This window comes from Lachnellula hyalina (genome assembly GCF_007821495.1).
Source record: "Lachnellula hyalina strain CBS 185.66 chromosome Unknown contig00074, whole genome shotgun sequence".
Taxonomy (NCBI): domain Eukaryota; kingdom Fungi; phylum Ascomycota; class Leotiomycetes; order Helotiales; family Lachnaceae; genus Lachnellula; species Lachnellula hyalina.
The window spans coordinates 20,448-35,393 of record NW_022157188.1 but is presented as its reverse complement, the minus strand read 5'-3'; the positions used below and the strand labels follow the sequence as shown (position 1 = coordinate 35,393).

General features: G+C 47.5%; 2 protein-coding genes and 1 pseudogene across 2 annotated transcripts; 1 reads left to right on the top strand and 2 right to left on the bottom strand.

Moving 5' to 3' along the window:
• Positions 1 to 5,570: 5,570 nt before the first annotated feature.
• Positions 5,571 to 7,515, top strand: CXT1_0 (Beta-1,2-xylosyltransferase; the record flags this gene model as incomplete). Its single annotated transcript, XM_031149876.1, has 2 exons — positions 5,571 to 6,363; positions 6,413 to 7,515. 2 exons carry the CDS (start codon positions 5,571 to 5,573, stop codon positions 7,513 to 7,515), a joined length of 1,896 nt encoding a protein of 631 aa, XP_031005020.1.
• A 776-nt stretch (positions 7,516 to 8,291) lies between these two features.
• On the bottom strand, positions 8,292 to 11,731 carry HOG1_1 (Similar to HOG1: Mitogen-activated protein kinase HOG1 (Fragment)(Fusarium culmorum)(Ontology_term=GO:0004672,GO:0005524,GO:0006468)(db_xref=InterPro:IPR000719,PFAM:PF00069); annotated as a pseudogene).
• A 1,318-nt stretch (positions 11,732 to 13,049) lies between these two features.
• LHYA1_G004922 (uncharacterized protein) lies at positions 13,050 to 13,855 on the bottom strand (the record flags this gene model as incomplete). Its single annotated transcript, XM_031149875.1, has 2 exons — positions 13,050 to 13,613; positions 13,676 to 13,855. The coding sequence occupies 2 exons, from the start codon at positions 13,853 to 13,855 to the stop codon at positions 13,050 to 13,052; spliced, it is 744 nt and encodes a 247-aa protein (XP_031005014.1).
• Positions 13,856 to 14,946: the final 1,091 nt, after the last annotated feature.

Sequence of the window (14,946 nt, the reverse complement as noted above, 5' to 3'; positions counted from 1 at the left end):
TGGACCGCCTTGTATTTAGCAAATACCGATTTACGCCAATATTACGTGAGGAAGTTGGCGAGAGTGGGAACCGAATGACTATCACAGTTGGTGTTGGTGTTTGGTGAAGCTAGGTGTTGGTGGGTTGAATGGACTCTAATGTGATGGCCGGGGAAATAGGCGGGCGATACGCACTTAGACGATCCTCGGCCACGATACCAAATACAAAGGAGGCCAAGTGGTTCAAAGGAACCCTCGGATGCTTGCCCATCCAATTGATTGCTCACGCAGGGTAATGAATGATCTGAGGTACAGCGTGATAACAGTTGAATGGGCTTGAAACTCCAATAACGGGAAACACCAACACGGCGCAGTAAGTATTTCAGTCCATGGTTCAGAGAAAAAGTTGCGCGGCTATATTCAAATTGATTTAGAAAGTTCCTTGTCCAGACTCTGGCGCGTAGATAAAGGGGGTGAGGAGGTTTAAGAAGTCTGTTGTGATAAATCCAAGCTGGTAACGTCTTACATCCATCAACATCTCTCATATCAATCCTGTGGTATGACGACTCCATCGTATAGTCCCACCACCTGCTGATTTACTAGCAAGCCTGAGATAGACAATCTACCAAGATCACTCCCAACCACCGCCGTTCCGATTCCGTCGATCTTAGATCCAGCACGCCAGAGCCTAAGTTACACGAGCATATCCCTTCACTAACCATCCAAATCAGCAATCATGTGCACCACACATACTGAGATATTCAAGTCGTGCAAAGACACCATTAACTTGAGAGACACTGAGTGCAGGGATCGTCGCCGGAAGAAAGCTTGCATCATGACACTCGACCTCCGAGGTTGAAAGCAACCTCTGCCCATGTGGTTCACTTCGTTAGGTGTCATTGTCGGACGGTCATTGGTGTATGCCAGTTGACACCATGACAGTATTTGTTTGAAGGGCGGAGCTTTTGGATTCGGTGTTGCCCTGCAAGACGTTGTGTTGGTCATATCAAATCTCACTTATACACTGCTCTTTCGATTTGACCAAGTTCCGCACAATATATTGTGATCTTTGGAGACTTATGAGCGACAGTCGGAATACAAAAAGTCCTACACGTCGTCTTCAGTCTCCAGGGATTCGATCTCTGATTTCAGGGATTGACATGCCTATCCTTCGTTAGAGTGTACTCAGATATAATCAAACTGGAGAAATAGATACCTGCGGGTCCAGGCTGAGAGCAATCGTGAAATTCTGCATCGCCTTTCTTTTTTCATTTGCCAAGGTATACATCCGTCCAAGTAGAACGTACACGTTCGCCTTTTGAGGGGCAAGATCTCTTAGAATCGCCAATTCCGCAGAGGCTCCATGTAGATCATTCAGCTTGAGAAGAACATCTGCTTTCCTCTCCCGCACAAGCACTAAGTTGGGTGATACATTGCACGCTCTGGTATAGTACTGCAATGCCATATTCAGCTCTTGCTTCCTTTCAAGTGCCTAAGGAGATCGTAAGTTTAAATGAATATATGCAGCAGGATGTAATGGACACCTACCATTCCAATACAGCCTATTAGCACAGCATTTGTAGGGTTGATTTTGGAGGCAGTGCGAAAGCAAGCCTCTGCCTGATCGAACTTTCCTGTTTTCTGGTGAGCAATCCCTAGACCATACCACGCATTGTAGTGCCTCCTCTTTGATGCAATGCCTTTTCGGAAAGCCTGTATCGCCTTGTCGTACTCTTGAGTGGAGATGTGTTCATACCCTTCAAGCGTAAAGGCGTATGCAAACTGAGGATCAAGTTGCGTTGCTCTCTTGAAGCACCTTATAGCGTTTCAGTGATCACGCTGAAGTGAGAATGAGTTTCCAACGGCGCACCATGTTTGTGGCGATAGACGGTCCAACTCCACAAGTTCGTAGGACAAACACGCAAGATCAACGTCACGTTTCAAATGCCACAAGCATGTTGAGTAGATATCCATATCTTCTGTGCGTAGAGGAGAGATAGCTCGTGCATTTGCGAAATTTTGCGCTGCATCAACATAATTTGCTTGTTCAAAGGAAGCTCGTCCGATCTGTGAGAGAACCCAGACTGTTTCTCTTTGCGAAGTAGGAATGGAGTCGAAGAGTTGAAGAGCCTTCTTGCAATTAAAATGAGCTAATAGATAATAGCCTTCACCGAGTTTCTTGAACAGATCCAATAGCCAATAAAGGGCCTCGCGACGGTCAGAAGTCTGGAGAGACACCTCTGCTGGGATTGACACATTTGCCGACGGCAGAAAACGAGGTTCGGGAAATGTGTCTAAATCCCCAGAATTTATATTGTTAGATCCTGATTGTTTAGCAGTTGAAGTTGAGCTTTTGCCAGGCCGTTTGAGACTTGAGGCTTTTGCTATCTTGAACTCGCGATCGTTACCTCTGTTGCTGAAATTCAATGTGTTAGAGGGGGGGAATTGGCTCATTAGTCGAGCGCTTCTTCTCGTTACTACTGCGTCGTCGGAGAGCTCCTGACTTTGGCCACGTGCAGGCTGCCCAGATGTCAACCTTTTACGGCCACCCACGGAGACAGAAGACCCATAGTCTTCAGAATGTGAGTCAGAGGCTATACCCTTCTTCGGAAGCGTTTGTTGTATGCGGGCTTGTGCACCGGCAGATTCCCTCCCCACGGCCCGGACCTTTTGGTTCATATGTCTAGGAGGTTTGGGGATTGTGTAAGCTGGAACTAGACCCCCGTCGTCTCTTGAAGTTCGTAGGCTATGACCTTGAAGGATAGTTGCTGCAGCTGGTATACTTGATGTCTTGGTGCTAGTCCCAATTATTCCTCCGTTTGTTGTGTCATTATCATTTGGAGACAAATCATAAAGAGCTTTCGCGGGATGCCATAACGGTTTATGCTCTTTGGTGTTCAATTGAAGGTTGTGTCGGGTGGATATGCTAAATGGATCAGCATTCGATGAAGTCTTTGTCCGAGTTTGATTTGATGTGCAGTCTCCTAGGATCCCGTAAGACGGCGTATCTGGAATGTTTGAAGGGTGTGACCCAGAAGAGGAGGGTTCCAGAAATGAGCCCAACATGTTGGAAGTCGGTTTAAAGATATTGGAAATCTTGATATCAACGCCTGGGCATATTAGCAAGATTGAGCGTATTTTGAACAAGATTGGGGGACTGACCTGTATCACAGAGGTGTATAAATTCGTCCCACATGAATGGATTCAGTTTCAGCGCTTTACTGTAGGCCTCAACTGCTGCTTTGACATCATTACCCCCCTGATATAGTTTTCCCAACAAACAATATATCACCGCAGCATCTGGGTGGGTTCGCCGATTGGTTTCTGAGTGTTTGCCTGCGCAACACATAAGTATTAGCTTTTTCCAAATGAATTGAGCCCAATCGTCTGGCAATACTTGCCCCAGTTATCATTTTTTTCTCCACAGAGATTTAGATTGCTTCAACGCCTGTATACCATTCTTGAACTGGCCAAGACCAAGGCAGCACTGCGCGAACACGTATATACAACCAAGATGTTGCCCCGTTTTAGCAAACGATTCACTATGCTCAGCTGCTGCGCTCAGTTGATTTAATCTTAGGTAGCAGAGAGAGAGAATGTGCGTCGCGTCGGCGGATGCTTCGCGAGCTTGAAGGCGCGTAGCAAGGAAGAGGGCGTTATGCAAGAGGTTTTTATCTAGGAAATAAAATATGAGTTGTCGTAAGTCATTAGAAATGGGAATGTCGAGCCCTGCCATAGCTAGGGAGTCGACTGGAAGGAACAGAGAGGTGGTGTTTTGTTCTTGAGTTGTGCTGTTCTATCTACGCAAGGTCGCGGCGGCTGTATGTTATCCTACTCCGTAAGCGTAGCCTTGCCCGCAACGGCAACAGCAACAGCAACAGCCACAGCAACCAATCACCTCCTTTTAAAGTTTTGTTCAGAATATTTGCGGGTAATCCAAGGTCTGGGGTGGATTGAATGGACTTTCCTAGCACTCGAGGGGGTGAGGGGTTTTACTTCTACTCCGTAAGGTGAAGACTTGTACAAGTATTTGTTAAGATTTACGTGTGCTACTATACGATGAAATATCCTCATGCATGACTAAGCTACTCCGATGATCCGTCCATCACGTGGTCCAAAAGCCACAGTGCTGACCCGAAACGCCATCTTCCCCGGCGCTACTCGTATTTCTTCTTCATCCCAATCCCACAATCCGGTAGATACTTATTTTTCGCGATTCGAGGATATGCTCCATATTCTGCGAAGGATACTGGGATACTGTATAGACTTTTTCCGTCTTCAGTCTTGCCTGATGTTTTGCCTTTTCTGTCTCGGCTATACATTTAAGATTTGAGCCGGGTTTCATCTGCGCCTGTGAAACAATTATGGGGATAGAGTACAGCGTATCACTTGTTCGTTGGGTGAACGATCTGGGATGCATGTGAGAATGTGGCACCACCGGGATGCGTGAAAGCAACTGCTGTATCCGGAGAACATGGTATCCGCCAGTCTAACCTTCATACGTTAGTAGAAATTTCGATAGGCCTTTTCCATCCATTTTAGACTCTAGACTTCTAGACTCCCTGCCCCTGCCCATGTCAATCAATTGTCGAGGCTTGACTACGGAGGTAAAACAAGCTTAATAAGTTAATAGACACCCCTTTTTCACTAAAGCGTCATAGATCAACCCAGGGAACCCACCATTGCTGGAAAGCATCAGATAAAAAGAAATCCTTCATGTACTTCGGAATGCGAAGTACGAAGTACGAAGTACTTCGTATAATCCAAAAATAATCCAGCAAACGTATCCCACCAGACCCTGATTACTGCCAGGGTTTACGGAATATTCTCGGGTGATACGTAAAAAAGGGCTAAAATACGATTTAGACCTTTTAATTGGCTAACGGGACGACGGGATCTACGGAGTATATGCTGCAGTTAAGCTATCAGCCAGCCCCTTTTCGGATGTAGTTTGCAAGCACCAACCAATTTCAACCCAACTTTTTGCCGTGTCACTTTCACTCTCTTTTACTTCACTGGACTGGGTCTACTGTACTTCACCCCTCCCTAGTTGATACACTACTGTAATGTTCACTCTAAGATAAGGTACTCAGTGCTACGGTATCTCTTCCCCTGTTCCTGGTTTTTATAATAGTAAATATGGGGATACCCACCAGTAGCATATTCCTTTCTTCATCTATTTTCATCATCCATCATCCATCCGTCTTCTCAGCCCCATTGCTTGCAGATTCAACTTAATGTCTGACATGAATTATGGTCCTTAAATGATACCCACCGCCCGTTGTTTGCATTTGGTCTTCATCTTGATTTGATTGAATTGGCCGTACCTTCATTGTTCATCGTTCGCCTTCGTCCTGTGGCCCTCGTCCTACTCTACTGTTTTGGTTCCACAAGACCACCACGCTCCTTTTGACCTACCATACCGTTGTCGAATCACCAACTCCCCATTTGGCCTTTTCGTGCCTCTTTCATCCTACCGCCCACTATTGACCGCCTTCGACCGATCAACTTGACTTATTTCCCCCTCGCTCATTATCGTCCTAGACTATTACAACCTACCAGCACCTATGAAGATATCATCTCCCATCACCATGAGCTACAAAGGTCCTCCACGACGCGCCTCTGGCATACTGCGATACCTGATAATTGCAGCTGGAATCCTGGGCGTGCTCTTTTATTCACGCCACTCGGCGCGACTTGCAACATTCAGCTCTTCTGGGCATCCGCTAGATCCTCAAGGTACGGAAGACCATACCAAGATACACACTCCACAACCAGAAACTAAGGCAGGAATAGGATCAGGATCAGCTGCCACCGCGCATCCCATTGACGAATTAATCCAGAACGCCGAGAAGAATTTTGCGGGGGTTTTGAGGAAAGAAAGTCACAATGTGAAGAACGCTGCTGCAGAATATCGGAGACGTCGAGGACGACACCCCCCACCCGGATTCGATGTCTGGTTCGACTTTGCGCAGAAGAAAAAGGGAATCATGGTGGAGGATTTCTTTGACCAGATCTACCACGACCTTGGCCCCTTTTGGGGTCTGGATCCCGCCATTCTACGAAAGGAGTCCTGGGACTATGAAATGGTGATCAATGTTAGGGGGCAGAAGGCGACGGCTGTAAGTGATTGGTTCTGGACACAGATCTGGTTGAACATGACACAGTCCATCGCGGATATGCTGCCAGATCTTGACATCCCCCTCAATGCCATGGACGAGCCGAGAATACTAGCCCCGTGGGAGGAGGTTAACAGATTGATGGAGATTGAACGACTCACGCGAACTATGGCGCCTGCTAAGGAAGTTCATTCGACGTATCGGATCCTTGAGGAGGAGCCTGAAAAGGATCTCCAGACGCGGGACAAGAATTGGAATAGAGAGCGTAATACACCTGCTTTCTACCATTATAAATATCTGCTAACACCATCTAGCTGGATCCTTCTGGGTCCCTGCCATTCGAGGCTGCCACCCTGACAGTCCAGCCCGCAAAGCCGCCATCGTGACCTCCTTCAATGAACCGCCCGTGATCTCCCTAACCCACGCCCTCCCCCACCTCCACCATGGCTACGTATCCAACTACTCCCTCAGCACCGATTTCTGCCACCAACCTGACCTCCAGTCCCTACACGGCGTATTCATCAAACCCCTCTCCATCTCCGAAACATCCGTCTTTTCGCCCCTCTTTGGCGGCTCTAAGCTCCCCACAAACAATGAAATCCTCCTCCCAGCCCCCATGTACTGGGCCAACGAAGAACGCTTCACAGGCGGCGGCGAAACAGGTGTATCCTGGCTGGAGAAACAGAACAAAGTCATATGGCGTGGCGCCGCAACAGGGGGGAAAAACACCGCTGATAATTGGCGCGGCTTTCAAAGGCATCGTTTCGTCGCCATGACGAACGGGACAAAGATCGAACGAGCAGAGAGCTGGGAACAGCTTCCGGAAAATTGGGCACTACCGTCAAACCAATACCAATTGGCTGCTGCCAACGAGGGCAAATTGGGAAAGTGGACGAGCGAGTGGGCCGATACTGGATTCGTGGACCTGGTATGCGACAATGGACAAGACACCTCAACATGCAACCACACGGATCCTTTCTTCAGTGTCCTACCCGGCATGCACATGAAAGACCAATTCAACTCCAAATATCTGCCCGACCTCGACGGCAACTCCTTCTCAGGCCGCTACCGCGGCTTCCTCATGTCCACCTCCCTCCCCTTCAAAGCCACCATCTTCCGCGAATGGCACGACAGCCGCCTCATGCCCTGGGTCCATTTCGTGCCCATGGATAACCGCTACATGGATTTCTGGGGCATCATGCAGTACTTCCTCGGCTACGAGGATAAGGCCAGGGGCATACATATCAAGGGCCATGATGCAGCGGCGCAGAAAATCGCCAAGAGTGGCCAGGAGTGGGCGAATCTAGTGCTTAGGAGAGAGGATATGCAGATTTATACCATGAGGCTTTTCATGGAGTACGCTAGACTTGGGGATGATAGGAGGGATAAGTTGGGTTGGGTTGATGACTTGTTATGAGAGATTGTATTGTGCAATGATGCTTGCTAGCCTTGCTTGCTTCTTCCGCTTTAGGCTTGGGTTTTGGGAATGTGATGTGTGTATAGTACCTAGGTACATGTCACGTCACGGCGTTTTTTGCCTTTTAAATGTGTGTATTAAAAGGTGTTATGGCCGAGCTCAACATAAAGTGGGACTAAGAGGCCTGGCGTTTGGGATTGCTCATTGCATTTACTAGCTAGCCGCTAGCCGGATATAGATAGATAGATATGAAACCTGTATATTGTTTATTTACCAACCTCTTTATAACTCTCACTTGTGTTCCCTCTCTAGAATCAATCGTTCATTCATTCATTCATTCGGAAGCGTAGTTGCCTATATTCGTTCACATTTCCTCGCATCTTTTTTCTTCTTACTGTACGGCTTCGGTCGATCAGTCGCAGTCCCAGTCGGCTTAGTATACCCGCTGTCGTGGTATGGCATGGCGTGGTATGGTATGGTATAGCATGACAAGTGCTTTTAGAACTTGGGACCTGCGTACCTGGTGATCCACGTCTTATAAGCTAGAGTATGTGTATCAAACTCACCCACCTATAGCGAGCGTATTGACCAGTACAGTATATCATATAAAATCCAAATCGAACTCTAAGTACGCACTGCGTTTAGAGCTGGATGTGGCTTCTGCAGTTGACTGCGTACGTAAAATACATTCAAAGTCATGTTCATCTCGATATCCATCATTTTATCATTCAACCATTCCTCATACATGATACATACACAAACCATATAAACTACGTTCATTCGTTAAATGTCTCCGCAGCAGACGCAAACAGCGGCTTATCAATAGCCCCTCTAAGCATCTTCAACACATTGCCTGTCCAAAGCGTACAATCAACAATATCACTGCCAGATAGAGTAAGTTAGCTCAGATAGTTGTCAAGGAATAGAGAAGTAACGACACTTACACTGCAAATTCCCCCTCTGCCAAATCAGCCATCTTCTCCAGCGCCTCTTTCGTCTCCGCAAAGGCTATAAACTGGATTGCTACATGTCCTTGCATATCCATATCTCTCAGCAACTGCGCCATCTCCCCAACACACTTTCTCGGGTCATCTCCTTGACCCCATACCCCGTTTGTCAGGACGTAGAAACTAATCGGTCTCATCTTTCCACCTTTGGCATTCCTCACCTTCGCAGCGTATGATTGTAATTCCAGATTCAATCGATACGAGATATCCGTCTCCCCGGCACATATCTTCTTCTCGGCCCATGCCACCAGATCAGATGTGTCTTTGCGCCGCCACGTGTCGTAGGAGATGGTGAAGTAGAGCTCGGTTCCGCCGGGAGACATGCCCTTGACTATGTATGAGAGGGTTTCGAAGACGCGGTGGACGTCTGGCCAGAGAGGGGCCATGGATGCTGAGTCGTCGATTATGAATACCTGGCTTGGTGTTAGTAAATATATCCGCAGTCCGCGTATTCAGATTGCAGGGAAGTAGTTACGTGATCCCGTTCTTTGAGGCCTTCTAGCATGTGGTTGCCAGGTAGCCGTGGTACCTTCGAATGCTTCTTTACTTTCTTGTGGGCTTTCCTCCATTCTATGCATGTGTTTAAGGACAAGAAACCGGGGTTTTCAGAAGCTGGGTCAGAAGAAATAGATGGCATGGCTGTAGTGTTGGAATGGGATGACATGGAGCGCCGTGCATCATGAGTATTGTATCCAGGGCCATTTTCCATCCGCTTTGCAGCTTCAATCGGACGGGACTTTTTTGGGAATAAAGAAAAACCACTCATCAGCTTTTGTGCTTTAGCTGGAATTTTCTCATCCTCCCCAACGGACTGACGGGCAGGTGGATCACTACGCGAGCTATGGGCAGTTGAGAAGGCAATTGAGTGTCGGCTTCCCGCCGTACTGTGATTTGAAGGTGGAGCACGAGGTCTGGTTTCTTCAGGGCTCCTTGCATCGCTTACCATGGAGTGACGATCAAAACCGCCGTCTGCGGGCGATGGAGGAACATTGGATGAAGCAATGTTGGAGCTTAGCTGTGTACAGGCTGGATGTTCTGCTAGTGACAAGGTCCTGGAAGACTTCTCTATCACTTCATGTTGGCTTGCATACGACGGCCCACGAGATATACCATTTGGCCTCCGGCTTTCGTATGAATTCTGCTTTGTTAGTGCCCGCGGTCGTCCTTCATTCAGAGTATTTCGTTGAGACTCGTGGATGCTGACGTGTGGTGACGAGAATGGTGATGTAGGAGAGGTTGAGGAATTGTTATCCCCCAATTGCCAACTTGCAACTGAATCTGTGACTTCTCTGTCAAAGTCCGAGACACTACTGGCACTGCTCATCTGCTTGTTTTGCAAAACTAGACTGGATATCTCACTCGGTGGGCCCCTAGGTCCATTGGAGCGTGGGGTTGAATGCGGCTCTGAAACATTCGAACGCCAATTTTCTACATTAGCTGGATGGTTCCGCTCCACGATTGAAGGTAGACCAGGTACTAGTCCCCGCGGAAGAGATGGAATTGGCGGCAGGGGCTGGGTAGGCGGTTGAAGCCGGAGTGGAGGGAGGATTCGATTCTGGCCACTAAGAATCCTTGAAGAGCCCTCGCTTGACTTTAAAGGGCGTCTTTTCCGTGCTCTGTGCAATATGACTTCGGCTTTGCGCCACAGAGCCTTTGCACTTGGTCGATCCTCTTCCCACAACATCTCGTCCACCATGGAGTCGAGGACGTCCTTTGTAATATGATCAGACCTCCTAAGTCTATCCTCGATATCTCTATGAGCCTCGAGAACCGTGACAAGGACTTGCTTGCCATTATGAAAACAATCACCCCCTTGAAATGATATTCTTTTGGTCTCGGAAATGCGTTGTTGGCGATACTCGACAAGGCCTTTGTACCCATCTGCAATCCACATCGCAGCTTCGCTATAAATACATCCAAGGGACCAGATATCAGTTTCCCAGCTCGGCTTTTCAGGTAGCATTGTTTCGTCATCCTTGAACGGCATGTAGTCCTCCGGGGGAGCTTTTGAAGTTTGTAAGTCAGTCTTTCTCTCGAATAGCAGGATGGCATACCATAAGCCTGGGCTTCTTGGAGGCTTCTTCCCCGCGCCTCTCCTTGTCCATGGCCGGCTGGTATGTGATTCAAGCCAAAATCGGCGAATTTAAACTCGCAATCCCATGACCCTGATGCATGATTACTTATGACCAACACGTTCTCCGGCTTGACATATTGATGGGCCCTAGCTAAGTCAGCCTCCACGCGAAGGAGTGACGAGGATCACGCACCCCCGAGCAGTATGAATAGACTTTAGCCCTTTGATCAACTGAAATAGAGCTTCCCAAAACTTGGTAAGATCTGTTCCACGGCTTGGCGGTGCTTCATTATGGAAATAGTCCTCCAGTGTACCTTTGTCCGGGAATTGAAGCAAAATATGGTAATAATCTCCCTGAATATAGCTGCCGTAAAAGCCTCTAATGCTACTTTCTTGCTTTACACTTCGGAATCCATTGACTTTCTCTTTGTACCGACTCTCGCCTGCTTTTATTGGATACCTCTCAAGGACAAAGGTATTGATGTGAGGGTTATTCATTGCCTAGCCTAGTCAATCTAAGGAAGGGCAGAGAATAATACGGAGTGTGTCTCACCTTCTCTTTCTCCGAATCATTTAGTCTGTTATGAGGCCCATAAAGCTTGATTACGGATCTATCAAGCACACCCTCCTTTACAAGCGATTCCTTGTAAGTGATCGGAAGTAGACGCTGGGGCCCGAAATGTTTATGTAGCATATGCCGATTGAATACCGGGACGCAGTACATCCATTGCTTCTCGCAAAACCTCTGAAGAAAATCCGGATCATCGTTGGCGAACGAAAATTCAGCCGGTGGGTGATTCGAGTCAAAAGGCAGACGGATATCTGAAAGCTCTTCGAATTGAACGAAATCTTCGATACATTGTCCCTGGCCTAGACGCAGAAGGATGCAAAACACAGCCGTGTGGCTTCGCAGTATGATATCCGGATCGATTGGGGGGAATTCCGTCTCGAACACTTCTGATATGATGCACTTCAGCGCGCTGCTATCGTTGGCTGTGAAATAGGATGTGAGGATCTCTAGGGGCATGAAATAGGCCTTTTCATCTGTGGTTAAGTCTTGAACCACCTCCACCCATGATTGGGTCTCCCATTGAAAGAACTCATTGAGCGCAGGGCGACGCGCTGGCTGCGCCATCCTACAGATATCCGGACGCGTAGGCAAGTGATGTTTAGACGCAAGGCTGAAGTGAAAAGCACAAAAGAATCGTAGTGATACCCCGCAACGATATCGCAGCAGCTCATAAAATACTCCTACAGATAGAAAGAAGTAACAGACGCAAACTGGAGTTAAAAAGTGAACTGGAAAAACAAAAGAAAGGACGGTGGGTAAGACCGTAAGCCCAACATTTCTATAAACGCCTCCCGGCGCCTCATCTTACCAAAAACAATTCGCACTTCTGAGAGGCCACAACCCCTCGTCTCGAAATCTGGACCTTGCAGCCGCCATAGGGTTTAGTGGGGTCGATGGCTAGTTTCAGCGTGCCAACACCTGGGTACATTCCGTCTTTGGCAGGTTGGACCGAAGACGGCTCAAACGGAACTTGTCCTAATTGGCGTCAGGCACCTGTTGGCTACACGCTAGAGTCGAGGGTTTCTTAGAGGCTGACCGGCCAAGATATGAAGATATCGGGGTCAGGGGGATTTAGCACGTGTTTCTGTTAAACGAGCCCCTGAGCTTTGAATGTCTTGAAAACCAGTACTGGATTATTATACTATTCGCCTAGCTTGTCTCGGGCATTAAATATACTTCCTGCATATGAATATTTGTCTCGGGTGTCTGGACAAACTTTTCTCTTGCTCTTATCCCATCGCGAACCTGTCTGCCGTCTTTTCAAATCGAGGTGGAAGTAATACCGTTTCTCGGCTATTGAACCACGTGGCCCAAGCGGATAATCTAACTGGCTGAAGACGAAAAATGGCCTCATTGATCAATGCTACCTACAAGTACCTAGCTCTTATTGCAAATGTAAATGTCTAAGAGAACGAATACTTGCGCATAAAAGTATGCACAGGACAAGATAGCCTTCGTTCTAAGATATAGACTACTCCATCACTCAAAAGGTATAGAAATTCGAGTTAGCCATTCTCCTTACCCTATTTTATCTGCTATGGCTAGAGGAACTCTGTCGCAGTTCAGTGGAGCATTAATATAAAGGTTTTATTGACTAAGACGACTACGAATAAGACAGCTAGAAGTACAGAAGTAGGAAGGTGGGAATAACCTCAAGAGCACGGACCAAGACCATAAGCGACTCCCTAGCGCTTCGATCCATAACATGACAGACTCGGTTAGGATTGATAGTTCCGCGCTCATACTTGTTCGTCTCAAACTGCAAAAGTCCATCGTGCGGCCTTCCCATATCAGAAGTAAAGTCTTATACCTTACGATCACTTCCAACAGAAAGGTGACCCTCGGTAGCGTTTACTATATGTGTCAACGGGGCTCTTGACAGTCAGACAGCTTCAGGAGGAGAGATTTTATCCAGAGACATATACATCATCCCAAATTCATCTGCTTCCTCCAACCACATTTCAGTGCGTGCGTCAATCTCGGGCCCTGGCCGAACGTTTGCCAGTTCCTTTATTGTATAGAAGCCGCCTTCGGCCCATCGCCCTAGCCATCTGCCATACGCACACTCCCACTCATCTCTTGACCTCGCTCCCCAGGTTGACTTTCCTGCTGGGCCAGGCATAAACCCGATCTCTGTGCAGGGATATGTTGGTAAGGCGTTAAGTCTTGCGTACATCCACTCAAAACAGTACAAAGCCATCAGGGTTCTTCGTTTGGCGTTTACGATAATCCAGGTATCCCATGTGGGTCGGTTATGTACAGTTACGGGTGCTAGATTGAAGTCTGTTTCGCTAACGTAGCAGCCAAGGTCTTGGAGCGCGATGAGAGTTACCTGATTGAATGTTCCTGGTGATGGTTTTTGCGGATTCGGGAAGAGAAGAATTATCGAGTATATTAGCAATGCCTGAAAGGCAGCGACGAGTGTAGGCTGGTCATATGTCCGGTACTATATCGTTTGAAGTTAGAAAAGTACCCACTGCATTCCTAGAGGGAGAAGTGATTATAGACCTCAATGAACAATCTCTCCATCTCCCGCTTGATAGTCTGGTCAACTAAATCACCAGCAGGCTGGGCGCTTCCATCCCACATTTTTGCTAACGTAAAACAGTTTGCTAGTGGCAATGCCATGTCTTCGGCAGATACCTGTATTGGGTGTATTATGGGAGGGACGTTCTCGCTCCGTGCCATCATCCGGGGATATGTTCGAAGTACACGGCATAGAAACTCCATGCATGTTCTCGGATCGCAATCTTGGCGGGAGAGTCCTCTACAAAAGGGTAGAGCCAACGGTCGCGAATCGCCTCAACACTGTTGGATATGGGAACTGTGGCAGTAAAACTAACGGGCTCAACTGGCTGGAAGCTTCCCCTTTGTACCATTTCTATTGTTGGTTCACTGTCAGTAGGACTTCGCATGCGAGCAGACGCTGTTTCAATAACCATAGAAGGATTTTCCAAGCGATGATCAAGTGTAGGAGTTGAGACATTTGTCCTGGAAGAAATCTCATCTACGAGTATTGGCTCCCCTTGGTTCTTGAATTCGAATTGCAACTCAGAAGCCTGATTTGTTCCTTGGCTATTTTCCCAGTAGACTCTAGAAGCATATTTACAACGATCGCCTCGAGAGCTGCACCGAGAGCACGTGGGGTGCCGCTGGTCACATCTTGTCTTTGATGTTGAGCATTGTTGACAAGACTTTTTTCGAGGAGGCCCAGTATTTTGTTCTTTGCCACAATGCCTGGAGTGACGGACATAGGATGAACCTTTATGATCAAAGATTCAAATGTCAGCTAAAGAACAAATAAACAAATATATTTTTGAGAATCTCACTACTAGGTCAAAGGAGACCTTAGATGTATTGAAAACAAAAAGAACAAAAAACTCTATTCTTATGGAACTTTCCCTTTGCAAGTTTAGTAATCTGAAGCCTGGGGGATTTATGGCAAACACATTTCCCCGAAGATTTTGTCACTTACGGGCAGCATACGACTTTTGGCAAAGAGGACACGCGAATGAGCCGGACGTTTGCGGGATAACTGTTTCGGTACTTTCCGTCATATCGACGGCTTTTTGAGTTGAAAGGGTAGTTACGAAAAGTCCTGAAGATGAAGCGGAAGTCGATGTTCTATAGTGGGGTCATGCTTACTGTACTGTATCAAGCGGGATCTGAGAACATGGAAGTCCGGGTTGCCAAGTCGGGAGAGGCCGGCGCGAGGAATATGAGACGGAGTTATAGGTTCAGTTGCTGTTACACAACCTAGGTATGCTTCAATGCAACAT